General features: G+C 37.0%; 1 protein-coding gene across 3 annotated transcripts in view; it reads right to left on the bottom strand.

Annotated features, from left to right (window-relative positions):
* Positions 1 to 26905, bottom strand: part of HMGCLL1 (3-hydroxymethyl-3-methylglutaryl-CoA lyase like 1) — a 75911-nt gene that overhangs the window by 11705 nt on the left and 37301 nt on the right. For all 3 annotated transcript variants that reach the window (XM_030236029.2, XM_050972450.1, XM_050972451.1), the window contains exons 6-7: positions 22633 to 22696; positions 18056 to 18244 (exon numbers count right to left, since the gene is read on the bottom strand). In XM_030236029.2, coding sequence (XP_030091889.1) covers positions 18056 to 18244; positions 22633 to 22696 — 253 coding nt within the window. The remainder of the gene's footprint in view (positions 1 to 18055; positions 18245 to 22632; positions 22697 to 26905) is intronic.

The raw sequence follows: 26905 nt of genomic DNA, 5'->3' as shown, positions 1-26905 counted from the left end.
AAGGCTGCCCACACAAAAGGCAGAACAAGGCTAATGCTATATAATCCTGGAGCCCAGTCAGTGCCTAGCTGGCACTCTTGGAATGGTGTGTGGAATGCCATATTACTGTGTCTCTCTGGCATCAGTCTGCTAGCCACCACTACATGGGATGCCACTGGCAGAATCACCCTCTCCTGCAGAGAGACAGAGAATTAGCCAGACACAGAAATGACTATGCCAGAAATGCTTGGTAAGGTTCAGTGGCTACAAAGGCCCTTCCCTAATGTACATTGTCAAGTTGTCTAAAATCAAAGCTTGCCATTCTCCTGTATTTCAATATAATAAATGCATGCAAATAAATATTATTTTGGTAGTCAAGAAATTAAAATCATAGTTGTCTATGTATAAGGCAATAAAATGGGATAACACCTCTCTGTGGAAATCTGTGAAAGTTATCTCCATTTCCTTCCTGCTCCTTTTTTTTCTTTGCTTTTGCCAGAGGTAAACACACCACAAAACTGCTTTTAACAGCATCCCTATTGGCCACAGGGTGTCACTGTAACATTAAAATATCTAATTTCCCAGTTCACGTCGTTTGAAAATTAATACATTCATCGAGGGGAAAAAAATCCTTTTCTTGCAAAACATATTGAGATGCAAGCAATTTGTGGGCAGACGTGCCACATAAAATAGGTTAATACTGCATTCCTTTAACTCATTGTACACATCTTTTCATATTGCTACTGACATATTTATTATAAGCAAAGCTGGCAATGACATCTAGAGTTAAAGTTCCCTAACACTTTCCGTCATAAGGCCCCACTTTCAGTTGTTTATTACTTTGTCAATCTTTAACTGCTGGAACTTATATTTTCCATACCTTGTCTCTGCCTCAGATTGGATTGTATTGAAAGTTTCAGTGAAAAATGGGCTTGGTCACTTCCAGGAACAAGTTTTGGGGAAGAAAACCACTCTGGTACATTAATATTCAATAAGTTTTACATTAGGTTCTTGGAGATATTTTTGTAGCTTTGCAGTCTCAAGTTTGGCACAGAAGGGATACTGATCTTAAGAGATCCTAGTCTGGACTTTGTTACAAGCTTAGGGAAGTTCCACCTTATTTGCCACCTTATTGTCAGGAACTGCTCAGTCTGGGAGTTAAAATGCCCAAGGGTCAAGAGAGCAGCAGCTGACCATGCTTTTTTTCCTTAACCTCCACAAAGAATTGTGAAGCAATTTCTCTGAGCCTGAGTTGAAATATCTGTGTCCCTGACTGACAATGCATCACCTGCACAAAAAGCCTGAGCAGTGAGGTCTGTGTTGCAGATCTGGTTCTTCAGAAAACATTCATGAATGTTTAGGGGGAATCAATTCCATTCAACATGAGACTGGTTTTGAGATTCTGGAATGCTAATAAAAATCCTGTGCCATAACACACTTAATGAAGCAGATGTTCACAAATCATTATTTTTATTGCCTGTGCAGGCTGATTGTGCTCCTTTTAGGAATATGTGCACTCTTATATTTAAAAACACTGGGGTTTGCTGGTGTGGGGCTGTGCTCAACTCCAGATCTCCCTTGCTAAGGATCACAAAGCTGCAGGGGGAGCAGGAGGCACACCAAGGTCTTGTTGGAATTCATGAAGATGCAATGATCATCAAAACAGTAAGTGACATTCCAGTCTCCCTTCCTTCTTTGCCCAGGCAAGCCAGGGCATTGCCAGATGCTGCTGCTGACTCAAAGTAAGTAGCTACTGCTCAGGATGCTCTTCAGCAGAAGCTGCTGCTCTCAAGCAAACCTGTGATGGTTTAACAATTTATCTGCTTACTATGTCATGAAATAACCTGATCTATAAACACAAGGTATTTGTTCTATAGACAAAAGTTTGAACACAGTCAGGAGAACAATGAAATAGGAAGGGAAGAGAAGATAATAATCTTGGGATCTGGAGGGAAAGTAGGAACTAGACAGAAAAGGCAAAGGGGAGCTTTGGGGTAGGCTGGGATAGAACTATCTAGTCCAGAGATGCAAAAGCTATGCCAGGTTGCCTGTGACCTACATATCATCAGGTAAAAACAAGGTCTTTCTCATATGCTACATGCATAAATGAATAAAAATAAACTGGAAAATAAACAGAGGGCTTGGAATTGACAGGGAAGAGAAATGATTACTTAACTCCATGATAAAGTTACTGAGGGTAGCTTTGGGAGAGGCAAATTTAGCTGGGACTAGACAAAGAATGCTTGGAGCTGCTGACTGCTGTGGTCCAATGATGAAAGAAAAAAAGAATCCACTTACTTCCATGGATGGCTCACAGAGGATAAGCTGAGTAGACAAATACCCACTAAAATAAAATGGCTGCATTTCCATAATATGGGGTATCAGCTGAGAATGAGTGGAATGAAGGACAGAACAGGTAAAAATCAATGTTTGAGATGCAGGCTGCAGGCAGTGCACTTCTCTGTGAGCCACAATACTGAAAAGGGCAGAGGACTACTATGAAGACTCAGGGATAGGCACTGATTTGAAAGGTCTAGTGCTTGAAGTACATGTGGCAAATGTGGAATGCATGAATCTGTCAATGAAAATGGCAAACCAAGCATGACAGCATTCGAAAAGCATTTTTCCTACATTCAGAGAGCACATAATGATGTTAATCTATCATATGTACCCCTCTTACTATATCTGTACCTTAGAAAGAAATTACATATTCTTTCAATCTTGGTTTTTTGTCCTCGCTAGCTTCCGCCTGCTCTCAACCCTTCTAGTTACTGGAAGACCAACTTGTGTTGAGTCACTCTTCAGCTTAAGCTGGGTGACCAAATTGCTCCTGGAGGTGTAATTTATCTCACTTCTTTTAACTAGAATACTTGCAGCATTATGCACTAAGTGGCAGTGGGCACTACCTTGTACCACTGTGTGCAAATGAAATAGATTGATGACAGAAAACATCTGTTGTTTTAAAATAAATAAATTTCCAACAATAACAGCATTTATAAAAACACAGGGAAAGGAGAGCAGAACAATTTTCATTCCACAGTACCACTATCGTATCTCAGCATCAGGGTATCTAAAGGACCAAAATAACAGCAATTAAAATGCCATCTGACTTCAATTCATCCTGAGCCTTCATGCATTGTTACATTTTTTCATATTATTTTAGAATGTACTACTAGGATATGTAGGATTTTGAATCCTAGTTTGGTCTTCACATAATCCATAGTATCTTTTGCATTTTGTATTAATGTGTAATAGATGCTTTGTACTTGGAATATATAATATATTTTTCTAGCAGTTATTTTATAATGCAAGAGATTCCTTTTCTCATTTCTGGAGATAAATCTCACAACAGAAATGAACAATTGTGCATCCTACTCAAGCTGAACAGATATGTATCTCCATCATTCACTATTACTCCATATTACAGTCAACAAAAAATAACTGGTACAGTTAATGCTGTTGAATAAAACCAGAACTTTTTATTCAGACTTAACTTCTATTTCAAATCTCTCTTAATTCCATTTTCAGAATCCCCTGAGTGAAACAATACTTTATTCTACTTCAGTATGTAGGAGGTACAGAGGTTCAGAGACTTTGCTCACCAATATTCATTGACAAACCACATTCAGCATAAAGAAAGGTGGATTTCCAAGATGTATGGTAAACTAACCTTAGAAAAAACTCCCGGCATTCTTTACATCTTCTGGATTGCACAGGTGCACATCCATCTTCTCCCATATATGCAAAATAAGAACTGCATCCTCGATTCAAATGCTTTTAACTTTACAGCGAGATTGGAGAAAATATTTATCATCACAAAGTATAAAGCCAAATGTCCTTTTTCTTCAGGAGCACCAAAGATTAACAGATTAGAATGTTTTCCACATGTCCACTTTACTGTCAAGAGAATATTAAAGAAGTTTTCCAGCTTCCGCAGCTCAGCCAGATGTCAATGGATCCCACAGTGAAGCAAAATTGGCAGAGTAGCCTTCTCATGACCCCGGCATTGTTTTATCAAGGATCAGTTTAAAAGTATAAAGGGCCCATTTCTTGCTGAGATCTGTAATGTTTTTCAGCCCTTTTCCCCTGCAATTACACAAAAGTGCTGACTTTGTTGAACTACTGATACGCAGTAGTATTTCTTATGACTTCTCTCACACTGTGCTGTAATTGCTGTTTATGTTGGCACAAGAAAAGTACCACGTCTTGTTTCCACTGTACATTTCCGGACTCTGGTTTCAGTAACATCACTGTAGGATATTGTACTGGGCATATGCTTTGTTGTGTAAACATTAACTGGTAATTTACCCTGTCAATCTCCACAGTATGGCTTCTAATTACCAGAGGTTGAGAGGCTTCAGATGGACATTTTACAAAATATTTGCAGCAGCTATCCTGCTTCTTTTTTTTTCTTCTTCACTGATATTTGTGTTTTGAAAATCATTGCAAGAGTAAAAACTCCATCAAATGGAGTAAACAACTCCATCAAATGCCATAACACAAAACCCGAAACCAAATGTATTCATTCTTTTGCACCTCATTCTCTAGAGTAACTAAAGATCAGTTTCCCAACTAGTTAAGCCAAAATCATGGCAATATTACAGTAAACATGATAGTATGGTAAAGTACCAGATATTTTTGTTTGCTTACAATTTGATCATTCCCTTTTTATTTTTTTTTAACCAAGGAAAATAAAACTTATACTGGCATTTTTTTCTTAAAGCTCATTCTTGCTAAATAGCCTGCGAACTTGCAAATGGCTATGCACATCCTTATTTGATTCAAGACTCAGACAAATGTACTTAACAAATGGGACCACTAAGGTCTTGTTAGAAAATCTACTGCAAAAATTCAGAACCAAGGAACAATCTCCCTTTAAGAGCTATGGAATACATGTTTTAGTCATTCATCTGTATAATTTCAAGGAAGTAGCACTTTATATTTTGTGCAAAAAATACAGTGTCTTGAGTGGAATTCCAGGATGGGAATCAGTCCAGTAACAATAATTACAGTAACGTGGGCAAAGAAGATGCAATCAAATAGGGCATTTTTGGCCACCCTAGGCAGAGAGAATTTTTATTTAAAAAAAATTTTCATCATAATTTTCATTATAATGCAAAAAAAGTTTTTTTATAATGTGATAGTTTCTCATCATCTTCTACTGTTCCATTATAATTGGATCAACTTTATAATGTTCATTACATTACAGTACCTTAGCATGTTACACTGCCTCCCCTTCAAATACATTGATTAATTAAGGGACAGCATTAAGGTGGGGAGCCACGAAATGTATAATGCTTGAAAAGATTTTTCTTTTATTCTGATGGAAGCTCCTTTTTATAAAAAGACACCTGTAATTGTCTATCCAATGTATGTGCCAGCAGTAAAGCCAGAACACTTCTTTTGTTTAAAAATGCATTCAACTTAGCACCCTGTATTTTACTATAGATGCATGTTATATTGTTCTGCTAAATCTACTTTTGTTTACTTGGCTTATTATTTAGAGGAAAAATTACTCCATCAAGTTAAAAATTATTTCCTGTTGTTGCAGTTCTTAGTGCAGGCAAAACTTAACTGCTACGAACATGGGAGAAAAAATCTTTCCTTCTATAAGTGTTTACTTTATGCATTTGAATGAACTCTGTTAAGCAAATCACACCATTTGCCTCTGGCAATCTTAACATATATCATTTGCACTAAGCAACAAAGAAGAAAAAGGTAAACAAGCAAACAAGCAAGTTGGAGTGTATAACACTACCATTCATTTATGTTTAAAAATTATAAAAATGTTTTTTTATTTCTGAATGCCTGGCTGTTTCCAGTCACAGTGCAATATTTCAAAAGAAAAAAAAAGATAAGCGACAAATTATTTGACTCAAGAGACTCTTTCTGTGTTGCTTCTGCACAGAACAGAATGAAAAAAATTATTGTCATACTTTAGGTACTACATCAGCTTTGGTTTCTGTCTTAGGTGAAGAGTCATCTTCAACTTATTCCACTTATGCAAATGCTCACTTGCTCTCCCAAGCTGCAAAGATCCACCCAACACTCATTTGGAGTCAGTTCAGAACTCCAGCCTCCTGGTCACAGTTATCTAGAGATTTTCTGCAGTTCATTTTACCTTAGAAAACACTAAGATCTTGTTTAAAGCCACTTGATACATTTCAAAATAGGAAATAATTCTCCCTCCTTCATTGTTTGCTAGATGATAACAAAATTCCTTCTGAGAAGCTGTAAATATGCAAGAATGGCCAGAGGTTTAGTTCTACCCCCTCAGCACAGCTGTCTGTAGAGCTGCCCAAAAAGGAAGGAAGCATCATCCTGTAAACAGTACACTTCCCTGCTGGAGACCCTGGGATTTGTCATTCCCCAAGTCTGTTCCAGCCATGGCAAACTCCTCTGGCTCTTGCTTAGGTCTGAAATTCAGGTTCCATGCAATGTCCTCTTTTTTCCAGCAAAAACTAGAATACACACATTCACAAATAATGAAGGTCAGGAAAACAATAATTTCCAAGAGGGAAGCATTGTAGTGATTCTGTCCTTTTTTTACAGTTGCTATTAAACTTTAAGAAAAACTACTTCAGGGTAAAAAGGGAGAGGGAGTAATTCCCATCAAGTAGAAAAATAAACATGTCTAAAAGCCATTTATCTTCTTCTAGCTGATGTGTACAGATTAAAGTTCCACATGATTATAGGGAGAACTTCTAAAAACAAGTCAAGCAACATTTATAGAAATAATTTATTTTTTTAAAAAAATGCAAATTAATGAGGAATTAAATTCTGAAAACAACGGTTTTTAAGGTACTTAATTGTATCTTGACCATTCATTTGAAAATTTTCTTTCATAATTATTTTTAAATTATGTTGAAATAATGTATTTTACTTCTGTCACTGCTCCACATGCCTTTGAAGTGTCCAGCATATAAGCTCAAATCCCCAGAGACATCAGCAGCACATTTAGATCTGACCAGAACCTCTGAAATCTCATCTCCAGAGATATCCTTAGATGTCATTATGGAGTGCCATTTGTGGAATGCCACAAATGCTACTAGGAATGACAGCAAAAACCTCTCTTTTGTGTAGCTAATGCACAGGAAGTTGTGCTCTTTTGTGTCCATGCATATGACCAAAAACCTAAATGGCATCAGGACTGGAATTCATCTGCCCACTGTGTGTAACTCTTGCATAGTCTTTGGCACAGCTTTGCCCTGAGGCAGACAGGAGCAATTTCTGGCACAGTCTGGGAACTAGCACCCTTAGGGACTATCCATAGCTGTCAGTCTGGAGTTTTGGTTTTTGGGATGCAAACCTTACACAGCAATTGGCCACAGTGCCAGAGAGGGCAGGATGTGCTGAGCATGGCAGCCCTTTAAAAGAATGACACAGCAACTGTAGGAATGCAAACCCTATGGAGACATCCAACCTCATCTCTCCAATTACCATGGCAGCTGATCAGACAGCAACCGAGGAAGAAATGTATGTTGTGACAGGGGTGCTGAGAAGGGAGAATGGGATGGGCCTGTAAGGATGGGTTCTGAGATGAGCCAGATGAGTAGGATTGTATTTGTGGGAATCCATTTCATTTGTTGTGGAAGTTGGAAGGTGTGGGAGAGACAAGCAAGACACCATAAAACTAAAAGGGACAAGTAACAATTGCAGAGAACTAATTTGTCTTTCTGTGGATGAAAGAGTGCTTATATAATGCTGAATAAGGCACAAGAAACAATCTTCAGACCAATGAAAATACTTTATTTTCCAGTCATCTAGATAATCAAGATGTTCATTTTTAGGAACTGAATCAAACACTGTTGTAAAATAACAGTTACCAGTTCAATTTCTGATTGCTACAGGCAGTCATCTCATTAAACCTACAGCCAGTCCCTATCAATCATGCAAAAAACCACCCCAAAATACTACCTTTTAGGCATGCAATCCAAGGCATAATAGAAATATGCACGGGGAATGTGACACCAGTGTGCCCTCACCATACTTCTTATGCATGCTAAGGATCAGTGATTTCAGGTTTTTAGCGCTGTATTTTCACAGCTTCTAAAAGTACTAAATATTTATTTTAAATGTGGACTAGCATTTTGAAAACTATTTTATACTAATTTGTTCTATAAACACCTGAAACCCTTTTTTTTTTAAAGCCTTCTTACATTTCCAGCATTTGGAAGTAATTTGTTTCTAGTCCAAAAAAATGAATGTCTGTCTCTAACAAAAAGAGCTGGATTGCTGCCCAATCCACTTTAGAACTGGAGGATGCTGACTTTTAGCCATTTAAATAGTCAAGTTAAACAAGACACTGTTGGGATGATAAAAGGGGCTCTGTAAAGACACTGTTGCTCTGGCTATGTGGACTTAAAACTATCAAACAATGACTAGGAAAACAGTGAAAGAGAGAAAAAAATTAACTTAAGTACCAGGGAAAACATTCAGGTTAGGTGAATGCAGGAGCACGGTATCAGTTCACATCATTCTTTCCTCTTGCCAGGGAGCTGCCAGCAAGATATTTACTCTGCTTAAGCACTGACAGAGGCCAAGAATGGCAAAAAGGAATTACAAAGGGCAGCAAAGGGAAGGGGACTTAGACACTAACAGGCTGTGTGGAGTATTACCATAAAAAGCAACTGCAATCTGCTAATTTTGTATCGAAATTATATTCTATGCAATTTTGTGTGAGCCTTGTTTGCAAGCTCTACTGTGCAAGCTTCTTACAATCTTATTGATACTAGTATCCTATTAATACTAGTTCTTTTCCCTTTTTCAGACTATGGTTCCAGATATGACAATTAAAGATGCAGCAGAGCAGAATCTGATGAAGACCAGAGAACCATTTCAAGTAAATTCTCTGAATCTGCTTTTTTTTTGCATTCACGAGAGGACAAAAATGCACAATAATGAAAGCAATATTAGAAATGTATTTTAGGTACTGTTCAACTAAATCAGTATGGGTTTAATGGTTCTAGATTTAATGAAAATGATCATGAGGCTTAAATTGGAATGAAATTCCAATTTACTGGAAATTACTGCAGAATGAAATGTGCAAATGAATGCCACTTACAGGATGGGGAACTCACAAATTAAAGCACTTAAGACATGATTAGGCAAAATACAATAAAACAGCATTCCAAGAAAAAGAAGTGTGCAAGGAGGACACAAGTACAGAAAAAGAATCTTTGGGCCAACTTTTTTTTTAAATAAATACACAGCTTCAATACTATTTATATAGAAATGATCTTTGCTTTTAAGACAGAAAACTAAAAACACTTCAAATTTTATTTTTATAGTTGCTGCAATAATTTTCCATTAATATTCCATTTAGACACAGAGTCATATACATGAATCTGCAGAGATATAAATAAAGATTCATAGATTCCCATGTAAAAATTAAATGTTTAAAAATACTTTAGAAGATGGCTGAGGCTTGATTGTAAGCCAAAGGAAAGTCATGTCTACTGTTGCAAGTCAGCTCTAGTGAGTAATTTGAAGATGAGAATAATCTATACATGATGAAGGCTCTCTTTTATTAGTATCCTGAAACTTGAGGTTTGCTGGTTCAGTAACTAGGTCTGAAAGCTTCTGAAATCCAATATTTCAGCATATTACAGGCAGCTAAACAATGTGCATTTCTATTATTCATTAATCCTTTATAGTAAGCTAAATTTCATTTCAAATAAAAACCAAAACCCACAAAAAAACATACATACAGTCTACCTATTGGTATATGCATGTAAACAAATCTAACTCAGGAACTCCCACTACTATTTCAATATACAATAACAAATATATTCCACTTCCTATCCTAAAATATTCAAACAATAAGAACCTTGAAACAAAGTCTACCATTTAGTTTTTTCCCCAATTATACTGTAACAGTTATAATAATAGTAAGGATTAATTTATTTGTGGACTCTCAGACTATCAAGTTTTTCTGAAGCATAAGGATAAGGGTCAAAAGCTTACAGTTCGTCAGAAATTGCACACTGTGCACATTCTGCAAAAAGCAGCAGAAAGCAATAAAAATGCAGTGGCTAATTCTTCTGCACTGATCTAAGAGAAGAGTAAAACTAGGGCTGCTAATTCTTTTGTACTGATCTGAGAAAAGAGCAGGAGTGGTGCTGCTTCTTCATTTGCTTAATCCCTTATTTTGCTGATATTACAGGCAAAAACATTTTTAAAAAAGAAAAGACAAAATACTGGAAAACATCTGTCAGATTTTGAGCCTGAACACCTATGTTTTCATTTTTCATTTTCTTCCCGTATGTAGGTCTGATTTATCCATTTGTGCAGTATGTTTTTTCATTTACAACAGTAACTAGCTGACTGCTCACAGTAGCAATATTATTAGATTGAATGAAAGGTTTTTTCCTATTTTCTCACAGCAGACACCCTCTTTTTAAGTTTTCTTCAGAGGAAGAAAATGAATATTTTGCAGCCTGCTACTTTTGCATAATTCACCTGCCATTTCCCCCTAACTTATTTGCTTTCAAATAGAGTATTATTCACCTGTCTTGTTAGCTTACAATCTCAGACAATTCTACTCACATGCTTTCCCAATATCATGTACTTCTTTGTCTCCAACATCTGCTATTTTAATTGCTAGCTTTAGCTAAATGCTATGTCATTTCCACAGGGAAGGGGGAATAAAAGGAAACAGAAACAAAAAGGCAAATAGATGTTTTCTAAAGAATTTTATTTTGCTGACAAGATTTTGCCTAGCTTGCTAACAATTCAAAAGTACTGTTTATACTTTCAGACCCAGAAAATACCCAGTAAGTGCCCTAGATAACTTAATTCTTAGAAAAATCCAAAAGTAGAAATCTGAGAATACCCTTACTTAAAAAAACCAGGCATGTTGCAGTAATCTCTTGCTTTACCTTAAATTTTATGTATTCCCATTTCCTTGTGTTTGATCTCAGTTTCTTTTGTGTCTTTTAGAATTTTACACAAATTTCCACTTACAAACTGTGTTAGCTATCCTGTTACTCACAACTGAAATCTAAAATTTGAAAAATTGAATTCCTACAAGTTAGAACAATTCCCTTAACATGAGCAGTACAGTATTGCAAGTTATTCATTTAAGCAGGAAAACCTAGGATCCACAAGCCAATATATGCACAACTCTGCTGATGGGTGCTTTCCAGCTTAAAGAAGTTCCGTTTCATAATTCCATTTATTTCCTGCCACTTAGCCAACTTTCCACTTATTACATGCCTCCACACCTTAATATGAACTTCCAGTGCAGAAAATTGCAAATTGTTTTCTAAAAAAATCAAAGCATATGATGGCCATTGTGCATCCTTTGTCTTCTTTGGCAGTGATTGCCTTGAAGAATTCCAGCAAAATACTGAAGCATGACCAGCCCTTCCTGAATTCTGTACAGCTACCCTCAGTCAAGTTGCATTTTTTTGTAATGTTTCCCTATCTGAACCCTGAAATTAGTTTCTGGAGATCTCTGTTTAGTCTTCTGCAATTTCCTGGCATATATTTGTAAACAGCAGAGGAAAGATAACTTGTGAGGTCTGCTGAAGCCTTTCCATTTCTATGCTTTCCCCAAAATAAGAATGCAAGCATATTAAATTTTTTTTCGACATCCCCAAATATGTGCATAATTCATATGGCAAGTTTCTCCTATGCTCACATTGTGCTTCATAATGCAAGGTTACAGGGTTCAGATAATTTTATTAGGCACATAAGTATTTTGATCATTTGCTCACTCATATACCTTAGCTTTTTTAATCTAAAAAGTACATTCTACACAAAACTTGAAATCTATTCTGTTTTTAAATTTCAACTTCAAACATTAAGTTTTAAATCTTCATAAAAACTATCTGTACTTGTCTGATGATCTATCTCTGTTTTTTTCACAAAGTAAAAGAGATAAGCCTTATTTCTGATTTACAAATAAAATTTAAAAAGTAAGAAAAAGCCATGAGTTCAGTGACAAGTCAAATTAGGAAAGGACAAGCCAAGATGCATGTTGTGGTTCCTGTCTCCTGTACCTCCTTAATTCCATACAGTATCTCCCTATTAGCTCAGAAAAACAGCCTGTAAGACAGTGTTAAAATTTTAACTGAACTGTCGCGATTATTTTTTGCTCTGTTAAAATTTAGTTCAGATATAAATAATTTAATTGCCAGGTAGTGAGTGCCCCAGCACACTGCTGAAAAAACCCAAAATACTAGTATTATTTAATGCATCATTGAAGCAAGAATTCTGGCAGGTCAACACAAGTTCATTTTGTCAGTTACTACAGAACTCCCCCAAACCAGTATTTTTTGATGTGTGTAGCAACAGAGAAATCTGTCTGGACCAGCTTCCTCAGCTAAAAAGTGCATAATCACTGTTACAGGAGGAATTCCTAGCACAATGAGTACATGCTAGGTTTCACACTTTTTCACAGTTACTTATCTATCATCTCTGCCTTAAAGCAGAAGTGTCAAATCATTGTACTGCACTATAGCTTTGGATGATTGTGTTTTTCAGGGAAATAAAAAGACAATGTTGCTTACAAATGAAGAATGAAAAGGTATTGGTTTGGGGTTTGTTTTTTTTTTTTTTTTCTTGATCAATACATAAAGCTTGTGAAAACTAAATTTAAGGTATTGTGCTTATAACTTTTTCTAACACAGTTTCATAAAACTGTACTTGAAGAAAATTATCCCATTGCTTCTTTCTAAATCAAGAGATTAACTGGTGACTGTATACACATTTGTATGTATAATTCAGTAAAAAGGTAATAAATAGCCAACAGAAACCCTGAAACAATTTATCTGGAATACTATTCACATGCATTTGCCTTTTTCTCATTCAGCCTTCCAGCACTTCCATCCGTATTTTCATGCCATTTTACCATTATTTTATTGTATCACTCCTCTATTCTATTCAGCTATCTAACCTGCTTGACTTTTAGCTGTAACTACTAGTCATTCACTGGGACAAGCTAGGATGAGCCCTTAACCTTGTAGATATCTACTAAAATATTCCAGACAAATCCAAGGTAAAAGAACTGACTGCAGGACACAAACGTCCAGTGAATTTTCTAGTACAGAAGTGTTCTTACATATGATGCATTTATTTAGAAATTCTTCACTATGAGCATTACAGGTATATTCTCTTATGTCAGTCACAGAAATGCAGATCTGAAAACTTAAGAGGAAAATGTCAGTGAACATAATCTAGCACCTGAGAGAGATTTTTAAGTGCTGTCAGACACCAACACTAATTTCTCAGGCTTTCTTGAGTCTGTTTTTTTACCAACAGAGCTGCAAGTGGAGAACTGGTAGGGCTTTGTTTACACCCAGACACCAGGAAATGTTTTCTGAATTTAACTAAGTAGGAATATCTTGCCTCTGCAAGACAAAGCCTCCAGCTGAGCTCCAAGATCAAAGCACATGAGACCTGCCAACTCCACCACCTGCCATTAAAAGCCATCCTTAAAGCTCAAGTTATTGGTTGCCAGTCCCTTCTCTATAGACTCGACTGTCCTAAAAAGCAGCAAGGACAGACAACTCCACAGAAGGAGGCAAGCAAGGAGTCCAGAGTCATAGCCAGGCAGGCAGTGGCAGCAGCATCACAAGAAAAATAAAGCCACGAGGCTGAGTCAGAGATTCAAGATTGGAATCAGGTCTGGACACAATAAACAGGATCAGACAAGATCAGCCAGGTCTGGGGGTAAGCCAGTAAGTCAAGCCAGCAGCAGATGGCACAAATGCAATTGCAATGCTGCTGCAGAGTAGCTCAGGCAAGGGCCAAGCACTAGAGCTTCAGGTTTAAAGCCACTGCCAGATGGAGAGGGAGCCTGCACTGAGGATCCTTAGCAGCAAGCAGCTACTGGACAAGAGATCTCAGCAGCAAGCTGGCCTCTAACCTGCACCTGAAGGGGGCCATGACATCTTGTGGCTTCAAGCAAGTTCAACAGCTATAAAAACCAAATCCTGTACTTGGAAAAAACAAACAAAAAAAAAAAAAAAAAAAAAAAAAAGACAAGATAGACAGCTACATCCAGGAGATGGTTTTGGGTGGAAGATTCATCTCATCTGATGCTTTGCATGGAAGTTCATGTAAATCATGGAGGAGGGAATTTTAAACACAGGGGTTTTTTAGCTCCTTAACTTAGACTCTACCATTTCACGCTGCTGGCTCTTGTAAGCTCTATTCTTGTAAAAAATGATCCTTGTAAATTAATAAACCATGAACTTCAGCACCTACATTCACATTCCTCTCCTGTTTCTGGCAGTTAAAAAAGCCAGGCCAATACTCAGTGCCTTTGAGTGAACCCAGATTTTACTACATAAGCAAACTGGATGCACAAAAAAATGCAGTTTAGTTAGGATCTCCAGCATACACCAAGAGACTAGAATCAACTCAATTAAGTGATGCAGGGAAGAGGTCAGCAGTCAGCCTTTTTTATTTGGATTTACTTTTCTTTTAAGTTATTTCATCTTTAAAATTCAAGTATCTTAAATAAATTAATAAAATGTCATTAAATATTGTAAGCTCTTGAAAAGGGGGTATATTATGTTTGTAATAAAAACCTCAACTCTGGATTTTGCGGTCTGAACCTTGAAATTTTAATTAAAGGCTTGATAAATTCTGGTTTTGGTACTAAAGTACAAAATTTTATATTAAAAAAATTCCTGTTTTCTGGAAAAAGACAGAACTCATAAAATGAAGTTTCATTTGGCATGTAATCAATCTCATTCCTCTCTCTGTGTCCAATACGGTGAACATGATTACACAAGGTGGTAAAAATCCCTGGTCTTTCTATGTCATTAAGGTTTTATAATTCTTTTCTTGAAGTTAGAATTTGATCCTCATAGTGTAAGGATCAGTTCATTTTAATGAATTAGGATAGCAATTTGTATTTGATAAAATTCTGTGGGACAATCATGGGGTTGTTTTCTTTATTCAGGTATCACAGACAGACAAATATCCTCTTTGCCTCTTAGAATATTCTTTCTCTTGTTTGAATATATGTTATAAAGACAGACAAATTTATTTCTGCCAACTACACAGGTTTTACAAGAAAAGAGTTCTTTAACACTTCCACTAAACACTTTCCTTTCCACACCAATTCTATACACACAACAGAAGTCAATTGTCAATGAAACTCAAATCTCCATAGATCTCAGCTAAGGTAAGGCCTACCTTGCCAGGGCCTCTCCAGAAAGAAATTTCCTGACCCATCTTTTTACCCTTCCTTGGAGGTCTGTAACAATTTCCTATAAATGTTTTACTATTTCTGTTAGCTACACTATGTGTTTGTCATATTATCTGATGCACATATGTAATTTTACTCAAAAGACCATAACCTCTAACTAGATCTCCACATCATTTCTTCTGAACTGTCTTTTTAGTAAATTCTATACTCTGGTAGTTTTATATTAAACCAAGAGCCAGACATGTTTCTACTTTAAATATTTAAATGTTTCTTTTGAAGCATCACTCACATTTTTACACAGATTATTTTCATAAAATGAAGAGAATTTCCTTTCTATCTAATTATTTGCTTCAGCAATTAAAAAAATTACTTATTCTTTAAAATTTGGCTAATCTCTCTCCCATCTTTCATTACCTATCCTTTTGCTAAAACAACATATATAAAACTGAATACTAAAATTGTAAGACTATTGCCCTCCTAATTTCTTATACAGATATGGCCTGTCAGTTCTAGATGACTTTGGATCAGCCCCAAATGAAAGAAAATATTCTGGGCAGTATAATCCTGCATGAAACAATGTGATCAGTACAAAAAATCACTTACTGAATTACCAGCAACTCTTTCCACTCCTAGGAGATCTCCCATCGAAGCAATGCCTGAATTAGTGCAGAGTGATTTGTGGCTTTCCAGCTGTCATTCATTAATTCTTAGGAAATACAATATATAATACAACAGTACTCAGCCTGGGGTTGTTCAGGAATGTCTTAGGAAGAGGGTAATTTGCCTGCTGAATGTTCTTTAAACTTGTTTTCAAACAATAACTGTAGCCTATTATTTCTATGACCCCCCAAACACATTTCACTCTTGCTGAAATATTGTGTTGGTCACGCAGACCCATAAATGGGGAAGGAAAAGGAATTGTGTCTGAGAAGAGGTTGGTTTAGGAAACAGCAGCTGAGTTGAAGACAAGGGGTTTTATTCCAGTGCTCTGCCATTCCTGGATCTTTGGCAGAAAGGAAAGCACAGGCAAGGCTGACAGCAGGGACTAGAAGTGACCAGGGCACTCTGATTCACCAGCTTCAGCACTTTCACCACAGCTTACCTGCAATTTAGGAGTCCCTGTTTAAAAGGAGTATTGCTTTAGAAGGAGTTATAATTCACTGCTAGCTGCCTTAGGGTTTTGACCAGAGACAAGACAGGATGCTGTTTGAGGATCCAAAAGCCTGGGGACCTTCTTCTACGTGAGCCAAGGAGCTGCTTGCACAAAGCCAGTCAGAGAGACTGTGTAATGCCTGCTTCATCAAGGACTTTTGGCAAACTCTATGACAAGTTCAGCTCAGCCAAAACCACTGCACCTTTAGACATGTACTTTAGGAGACCTTTACAACAGAGGGAAGTTTTCTGGTGGGTCTCAGGCACCCTTGCCTTCCCAGAAATATGAGATGGTTGAATAGGAATTTAAGTCTTTTGCTCTCTTGAATTCACATGTTAATTACCCTAAACTGCACATTAAGTACCTAAGAGACTTTTTTTTCCTTTAGCTCTTACACAGTTGGTTTAAGAACTAAATGAAAAGATAACAAGAGGTAAACATGAGACAAGAATCACTTACAACAAATGCTGGAGTTAACAAAGCATAGCCATTGTTCAGTGTTTAGTAGGCACCATGACAGCAATTATTTATAGGAAGGATTTGAAAAACAATGCTTCAAGTATTTTTATGGCCAACTCCTCCCATGCTCAGGGGTTTGCATGCTTTTAGCTATTGCATCTGCAACTGAAGCTAACTGTGAAATTAGCAATTTATTTATCCCATGGTACATACACACATTTGTAACAGTAAAAGTGAATAAGGGTGAATAGTGAATGCTGTGAATTAGAACCTTCCTCACCAAATTTTGTCATTCCATATTTAATCAAATGCCTGTGGATTCCCAGGTTGAAACTTTCCTTGCTCCTTCTTGTGATGTATACCACTAACACTGTTAACACAATTGTAGCTAAATAACATAATATGAGCTCTGCCAAAATAACAAGTCAGACAAAGGAAACTTTGACCTTCAAAATGACTGCCTGAATTGCATGGAAACAGAAGACACCATTAAATATAAAATAGAACAATAAAGGCCCACAATTTGTAAATAGCTAATGACTCTGTAACGCTTTGTAAAAGGAGCCTCCTCAGTGAGGCAAACACATTTTAAGATATTTATCAAGATTTTATCTTGACAAAAACTACATTAGAACTTGTAGTCTGTATTTTGAATTGTGTCCTATTCTGAATTTCTTATGGAAGTTAACTCTGATAATTTAGGCACAGATTAGAAAGCTGATCAAATAAGATATAAAGTTGTTGCTAATCTTACTTGGTAGGCATAACTGATAAACAAAAACAATAATGATGGCACATGAGTAGTGAAAAAATTATCTAGACTATTCTGTGTATGTAACTAACAATATTTTAGATTAATCCATCTGAAATCAAGATGTTATTATGCATTATTCCATTTTACTTTTAGACACATCTACAAAGCAGAAATTTTAGTTTAGTGGAAAACAAGCATACAGCAGTTCCTAAGAAAACTGGAGTCTGAGATATCGAAAAAGAATTATTTAATGTCCCTTCTCCGTCTACTGTCAATGAAATGTAATAATCATAATTGTTTCTTAGTGATTTTGTATGGAAATGAAGGCAATTAATATAAAAGGTTTGACATTTCCTGGTAAAAGCAACACAACAGCAATAATACCAGCAGACAATCTGATGTCTGAGGAACACTTCCTTAAAGTTTAGTGAGTGCCTTTTTGCTTTTCTAATGATTTATTTAATGGCAGGATTTTTTAAAATTGTACATTGAATTAAAATAAGAGTACTATTATTGCATGTTAAAAAAGGAAAAACCAAGTCACCTGCACGGCTGTGAGGATATTGGCTAACGCCTGGCCATACGTGTCATGACAGTGAACAGCAAGAGCACTCAAAGGAATTTCTTTCATAACAGCTTCCAGCATTTTTTTCATACTTCCAGGTGTCCCCACACCAATTGTATCTCCCAGAGAGATTTCATAACAGCCCATACTGTACAGCCGCTTAGATACCTGATTGGAAACAGAAAAACACCAAGAGGTCAAGATGAAAGAGTATAAAACAGGGTCAAGAACAAACACTATAAAGGACATACTTCTGAACAGGTTTTAGGTTTTGACCTACTGAGGTGAATCTATTTACCAGACAACCCATACTCATTCTTGAAAACTGCCATAGAAGAAGAACATCCCACAGATCCTCTTATTTCAAAATTATAGTTCTGCTACATTCTGTACATGGAATAGCTAACCAAGTCAAATCCATCAAAAACCTGCTTTCTAACTCTGCCACAGAATCCAAAGGAGCAAAATTTTTAAATTATGAATGAAGTTTCTGTCAAGCCCTTTCCTAATATTTTCTTCTCTCTGGGGACTTCCCACTTCCCATGGTCTTCTCCATGTACTTTTCAGCTTACAAGTTGTGCAGGGTAAAGACCTGTCCTTTTGCTAGCATATTACATGAAGCCAACAAAGATAATAAATAATTAACAAAAAGCCTCAATTTTCTTTCTCCTGGCACTTAAAAAAATCAATGAAAGCTGAAATTTTAACGTGCTGCAGTCAACATTAATTTTGAAATATCAATTTTGCTTGCTCTTCATGAAATCAAACATTAAAATACTAACAAAGCAAAACTGCAACTTAATTAACATTCTAGTCCTTAAGTTTTAAAAATTTTCTGAATATCAAACAAAACCATATACAAACAGGCCTTACTTATGTAAGCAGAGCCTTAAATATTTCTGGAATTATGTCTTCAAGGAGTTCTTTGCATGAGTGAAAACTGAGGTTTGGCTCCATAATTTTTGCATGGAGAGAAACATATTCAGAAGCACAAAATCATATTTTCACTGAAAATATTGCTTCAGGAATTGAATGCAGGAGCTTTCCATCTTATTTTTGTTGGATTCATTTGGAAAGATTCCACCTTATTTTCAGCTGCTCAATATGTTTGTCCCCTTTAGGATTCCCCGCTGTGTATGAAAGATCCCAAAAACCACTCCACTGGAACGGAATCCCAGTTTAGAAACTAACTGTTTAGAGATGAAAAAATACAGCTCTCTTCCAAAAAGACATCTTAAGTCACACTGCAGTCTGCTGTTAAAACAATTCCAGGACTCCATCAGTGGGATTGCTGTGAGCATGTCTGAGGAAGCGGACAAAGTGCTGCACCAGCAGTCTCGGAAGCGCTGGATTAATATTGCTGTTCACTTAATTCAAAGAACAGCTGAAAAAGAACAGCTGAAAAAAAGAAATAGTCTGAATCATCCTGTTTAAGGCTTGGAAGTACAATGACTACTGCATATGTGGTAAAACTGTGCTTTAAAGGCAGATTCCCTGGTTCATATACACATAAATTCAACATACGTTTTAAGAAAGGGACATTCACAGGAATGCAAAAGGGATTAATCTCACAGAATATTTTTATATCACCAACACATGGCAGGCATTTTCACTAGACTGCTGTTGTAAGAAAGAAAAAGGATCATCTGCAGTTAGTGCTGGATTACATTCAGGTAAATCCCAAATCTTAGTGTTTCTTTAAGATCAGGGCAAAGAACTGTACTCCATTTTCCCCCTCTTCTTTTTAATCCACGATTCAAAGTTTTTCTAGGTAAGTATTTTAGTTATAACTTGGACTATATAAACTGCTAAAAATCATATTGCATTCACTTTTTCATGCTCAGTCCTTAGGTTTTTCAGTTTCCTAAATGCAGAGTTCTGAAAGATGGGAGAGAGGGTGAAACTTAGCAAGCTGAGCATCATTGCTGACTCGTCATGATCTAAACTGAAAAAGAAATCTATATTTAATTTATAGCTTGGGAGCTGAATGGGAGTTTTTATACTGAATTTTCTATTCTATCATAGTAGAAGGCAGATTGTTAGTTATAGTTTTGTAAGTTTTCAATGTGGCTTTTTGGAAGGAGAGTGTGGGAGAAGAGAATACACTGTTTTTTCTATGTAATCAGGATGTGATTGTGAGCTTTCAGCTTTGTTGATTGAACAGGGTTGTGTTCTGCACCACCGAGCAGTTTTGCTATGCATATGAGTCTTGTGCTACTCCCCTTAGAAACATTGCTTGACACCAAGCATTGATCAAAATGGGAATTGGGGAACCAGCACTGCAACCTCTTGGGCATGTGAACAATCCTACTCCTGGAAATAATATTGAAAACTATACTCCTATACTGAACACAAAAAAAGCCAATAATCCAGTTATAGATTATTTTAAGCAACTAACAATCAAAAAAACCAGCAGTTCTTGTGCTGTAGGGGAAACTTTAATGATCCAGTAATATTCAAATGAGAGTAGGTACATTTTCTATAGTTTAATCAGAATGTGTCCTGGATAATATTTAACTTAATGTATTCACTGCTTTAGGTTAAAAGGAAGCTAAAGAAAGAAATAAGCAGGCAGAAAGACAAAACCAGCCAAATAAACAATGGAATTATATGATAATGCATTATACAACTGGCTTCAAGGATGTTATACAGTGTTTCTGAAAACTTTCAGGCTTTATCTGCCGAAAGCTGAAATACTCAAACCACAAAATGACAAAGGGTTAAGCAGTAACTTCCTTTCAAGAATCAGCAGAGTAATAAGATAAGTCTAGCTAAATTATTTTAGGATAAGAAAACTGTTTTTTTTTTTTTGTTTGTTTGTTTTAAATAAAGAACCATACAAATATACCTGATAGATTCCAGAAGTCTGAAGTCTGAATTTAAACACACTCAATAACTATGTGTAAGGCACTTACATATCTAGTATGCCAGAAATTAATGTAGTCTGCAACAATCTGTAATAATGCATGTAGACTGAAATAATCCACCTCTTCTAATTGCTTTTTGCTTCAGTTAAAAAATATTTTGCTTTAAAAAAAATGAAAATGGTCACTGTTACTGACTGCAGGAAAAAGTGTCTAAACCTTTCAATCATAGCTGCTGATTGCAATACACAGTCAAGGGAGTCAAAATGCTCTATCCCAAAAAGGTGATGCCCAGAGCAGCAGCTCTCTGAAAGAGTGTAGCAACTCAGCCAGTAATTTTGGTAATGCTGATTCTCTGCATGTATTTATATAAAAGCTATCAGATGCTTCTATATATACAGCAGTGCTGGCTGAATCAGGGATGGAATTAAAAAATTGAATGTGGCAGCTTTTATCATGAAAACATACACAGTCCTATACAGGAAAGCAAGATGACACTTACTAGGATGAAGATAGAAAATAAAATAACGGTGTAGTAAAAGTTTGCAGGTCTGGAACATTAAATAGCAATCCCACTGACAAACTGAGAAGGAGCTCTTCTCAGTAAATAGAGCTTTTCTCAGTAAAAAACAAGCAACACATGGAAAGAAGCCTGTTGGGAAACACAGTAAGCAGTATGTCATCACTGCTGTAACTAAAGCTGTGTCATTTCTAACCTTCACTTCATATTAAAACAAATACATTTAGAAATACTGACAACCTTCCAAATCAGCTTTTTTTTTTTTTTCCCCAAGAGTCTGAGTGTGTGTGGATCATGTGGGAGAAGTATTATCACAAATTCCATCTGGAGTGTATACTAGTAGAAGATGCAGGAGAATAGGACCTATCAGACAAATGTTAGTTGCTAGTGCCACAAATTAGAATAGTCTGGATACTCTGCTAGATCAACAACAATAGGTGATTAAGTGTAACAGAAAAGACAAGTCTGTCTCTAGGTGGAAGGACAGCATGTTCTGTCTTAAGCCTCTTGGAATTTTTACTCCACTTTCATTTTCCACTCCATTTAAGCTTTGATGCCTTCTTTGCCCTCCTGCAAAAATTTTTTACTTCTGTTTCACTCATCTCTCTTCTGGAAAAAGGGCTAGACTAAGACATCTTCTTCCTTATCCTATATTCTAAATGAGAAAAAGGGGCAGGGAGGGAAGGTGCAACTTATTCTATCATGGCACTAGAGCAATTTAGGAAATCATGTTGGGGGTGAGTTTTGATTCATGTCAATCACATGACCCTCACCAGAAGCACAATGACAACACAGTGTGCTTATTCCAGCACAAAATGGATTTAAAAAGCAAAAAGCTGTGCAGGAAACCTTCTTGTACAACATAATCCACTCACATATGTGCTTGACTCTATTTTCTTATGTAATTTTTTACGTTCTTGCTCGATGAAATACTGCATAATATTTTTTCTCATGACTGATACCAATCAAAATATGCTATTTTTCTCACATATGACTGTATATGGTTAAGTGAGGTTATGCACCAAGTTTTAGTATTAGCTAGGTTTTTTACTTGTTTTCCTTAAATTTTATCCATTAAAGATGTTTTTATGATTAAGTAATATAATTACTTATAGGCATTTTTAAATGTATTTTTGTTTCATTAAAAAGACAAGCCAGAAATTCACTCTTACTTCTGCCACTTTATCTGGTACAATGTTTCCTTCATATGGGCATCCCAAGGCACAGGACACATACCTGTAACAAAAAGAACACACAATACTCTGGTTTATACATATATGTATGTGTATTCATCCACGTTACATTAAAAATTGATTAAATATAATTTTGAACACTTAAACCAATCAACATAGAATAAAGATTTTAATGAAAAATCAGATGACAACAAGTGGTTGATTAAATTTCCTTTCAGATCACAGAACAGCAATGCAAATCTTAATTTATGCTCAATATATGTTACCAGTTGTAAAGGACTGGAAATGTGGCCAAGTCTATAATGTTGTAGGAGACTTGGTTTTCTTGGTATTTCCATCTGAAGTTGCAAGAGTCAGCTCAAACTTGGCCTTGCCTTGCTCTCACAAGGTATTCAGAGAAAGATATCACTGAGAAGCCAAACTGTGTCCCTCAGCAGCTATTGGCTCCACAAGGAACAAAAACTGAAAGCCACAACCAAACTTCCATTGTTCAGCCCTAATGCTCTATTAGCATAGAATTCAACTTAAATTTCCTCTTTTTAATGACAATTAAGACCCATGAAATTCTAATTAAATTTCTAATAGTTTATCTTAAATTGATCAGGAATATGATTAAACTAACCAGAAACATCCAGTCAAAATCAAAAGTGTGACTTTAAAAGGATTTACAACAGATTCAGAGGCCTGCAGAGCCCCAGGCCCAGTGGGAGGTTGCTCAACTAACTGCTTAATAGGAGAACAAGAGCCTTCATCGATCTCCCATCGTTCCCTTTCGCTCAACACTGAAGGATATAATGTAAAATTATACACTGTATAATGCAAAAGGGATTGAACAGATGCCAGTTTGTATGTAGTCAAGATCCATGGGGTAAAGGATGTATTGTTTCTTTGCAGCTGAAGGAGAAACTGATTGATAGAATGTGAAATTAGGATCAGTAACAGGCATAAACAAATTGTGAAAAAAATGTCCATATTTAAATGCATAGACCATATTCCATCCCTTATATGAAGGCATGTTACTAGAAGTAACAGTAAGAATGAAGCCAACCTTAAATCTAGAAAGAGCTTGATTACTCTGACAAAGAAATGGAAATGAATTTTGTTTCCACAAAAGTGGTTGGGTCCATTACATCCTGCTCATAATTTTAATCCAGATGCCTACTAGGCATGATTTCAATTGTCTGTATGTCATTATGAAAACCAGGTTTCTGCAACTTGGCCACAGAATTCATTAACTATCAGCCCCACTTTAGATGTCACTGTTTAAATTCCAAAATTCTGAATTTTCATATCTACGTTAAAGATAATGTAGCTACTGTTAACACTTAAACACTGTCCTGATTTTCAATGACATATAACTGAAAAGCAATTCAGGATAATTTCCTTTATTTTTTTATGCATACAGTTTTTCAAATGAAACTAAGCGTGAAGAATTTCAGACCCAAAGGATTGCTTTTTACATAATACTACAGTGCCTAGAGCTAGTGACTGCATACACCTCCTGAAATTATCTTCAATATCAGCCACAGCACTTTTTATGAAGTGATTAAGAACAGTACTAAATTCTAAGTAAATGCAGAACATATAGTATGCATGTGCACATGCTCCCTTTACTTACATATCTTTACAGGTTCCTAATGGCTCCATATGTCAGATCAAGAAGACATGCATTTGGTAGTGATAATGTGGCATGAACAACATCTGGGATGGAGTAGGGCAAACAAAAGTAAAAGCAGGCCAAAAGGTATCTAGAGAACAACAGAATACTCCCTGTGGTTCACACCAGAGAGCAGAAACTTGCCTGAGCTCACATAATTCAGCTGGGCCTGCTGGGGTATGAAAGTATGTGGTGACCTGAGGAATCTGCCTGCTACAATACACAAATCTGTTTGAGATTATGAACTCTCTGCATACTTACACCACAGTGACTAGACTGACATTTTAAACAAGGAAAATATGGTAGATGTAATATATCTGGGCATCTGATATTCAATATTAAACTGGAGAAAATAGGGATTACTGAAAGAATTTGACAGGAAAAGAACTTCCTACCAGAGAGACAACAATGTCCTGTTAAGAATGAAAAAAACAAATTTTCAGTAGATTTCATCAAGAATGAGCTTGGCAGAATTTTATCTAATATTTTCACTTAATGAGTTGGAATAAAAAGTAGAGATGTGGTGATAACATTAAATTTGAAAGCAAAATACTTAAAATGCAGCTGTAAAAGAGCAAAGTGCACTCCAGACATACATCAGGATAAGCATTTTTAATAGACGACATAAAATAGCAGACAGAATCACAAAATAAGTTGAGCTGGAAGAGACTCACAAGGATCATTGAGTCCAGCTCCTGGACCCTGCACAGCACCATCCCCAAGAGACACACCATGTGCCCAAGAGCATTGTCTAAATGCTTCTCAAACTCTGTCAGGCTGTGCTGTAACCACTGTCCTGGGGACCTGTTCCAGTGCCCAACCACCCTCTGGGTGAAGAACCTTTTTCTAATATCCAACCTAAACCTCCCCTGGCACAACTTCAGGCCATTCCCTCAGGTCCAGCCACGGATCACCACAGACAATAGATCAGTGTCTGCACCTCCTCTTGTCCTCATGAGGAAGCCGTAACTGCAATGAGGTCTCCCCTCCGTCTCCTCCAGGCTGAACAGAACAAATGACCTCAGATGCTCCTCATACAGCTTCCCCTCAAGGCCCTTTGCCATCTTTGTTTCCCTTCTTTGAATGCTCACAAGTATCTGTCTTGTATTGTGGCACCCAAAGCCACACACAATATTCCAGCTGAGGCCACCCCAGGGCAGAGCAGAGAGGGACAATCCCCTCCCTTGCCTGGCTGGCCATGCCGGGCCTGATGCCCTCAGGACAGGGTTGGCTCCCCTGGTTGTCAGGGCAATGCTGACAAATATTCAACTTGCCATTGACCAGGACCCCCAGGTCCCTTTCTGTGGCACTGCCTTCCAGCACCTCATTCCCCAGTCTGTCTGTACATCCAGGCTTGCCCCATCCCAAGTCCAAAATGTGGCACATTCCCTTCATATGGTTGGTGATTGCCCAGCCCTCTAATTTGTCTCTCTGCAGGGCCTCCCTGCTTTCGAGGGAGTTGACAGCTCCTCACAGTTTTGTATCATTTGCAAGCTTGCTGAGTATCCCTTCCAGTCCTGTGTCCAAGTCATTTATGAAAATGTTGAAGGACACAGGGCTTAAAATGAAGCCCTGTGAAATCATTTTTGAGAAGGTGCTGTATTCTTATCGGAAATGAAATACAATTTGAGTCAGTTGCAGAATACTCCATGCAAGCAGGGACACAGGCAGGCAAGCACTGAGTACTGCTAGTGGGGTACGGAGTGCCTAGCATGTGAAAACACACACGGACGTCTGTGTGAAAGAGCGAAAATAATCATGTGTCTGGTCTGAGCATTTGCCAGGAAATCTAGAATTAAGGCAGTGCTGTGTGGGATGCTTTGTAATTGCATTTGTGTGTTTCCAAACCATTAAGTGGATGTGTGAGGAAATATGCTTCTATACAAAGGTAGATCTGTTATCTACACATAAATTTGGCTGTTACATTTTTCTTTTACTTTTGAGTATGAAAGAATCCAAAGGGCATTAAAATCACAAGAGAATACAATAAATCAGAGCCCCAGGACCTCCACCCACATAACTCCAATATGGGAAACAACTTTGAAGGACATTCTGCAGAACTGCTTGGAAAGGAGAAAATTACCAAACCAGAGCCACAGAGAGCAGCAGAAGACACAAGTTAAAGGAATAATCTGGTCAACTGCAGCAAACATTACTGACAAATCAAGAAGAATGAGGAGAGACTACTGTTTCCGAGATCTTGTCACCAGGGAGTTTGGTGAGAGTTGTTGCAGTTGGAAGCAAAGAACAGAAGCCAAAGTGTAGGAGTTATAGGAGGGAATCACAGAAGAGGGTCTCTAGACAGTAATTATAAACAGCGCCTTCCATGAGCTTAGGAATGAAGAAGAGATGGGCGATGAGATATGATATGAAGAACCAAGTAGGGTCAAAGGTGCAATTTTTAAGAGGCAAATGCTTGCTTATATTGCAAGTGGAAAAGAGCCAGAGGACAGTGAGAGGTTAAGAAAGAGAATAAGGGAGGGAAGAAATAAGAGGAAGAACAGAACATGGGGTCACTGGGGCAAGTGGAGGGGGTATGGATGGAAAGTAGACAAGAAACTTCTGCTGCTCTGACAGTGGAGGAGAAAGGACAGA

This window comes from Serinus canaria, chromosome 3 (assembly GCF_022539315.1).
Source record: "Serinus canaria isolate serCan28SL12 chromosome 3, serCan2020, whole genome shotgun sequence".
NCBI classification, from domain to species: domain Eukaryota; kingdom Metazoa; phylum Chordata; class Aves; order Passeriformes; family Fringillidae; genus Serinus; species Serinus canaria.
Note: the sequence above shows the minus strand (reverse complement) of the source record. Positions and strands in the feature narration are given on the sequence as shown.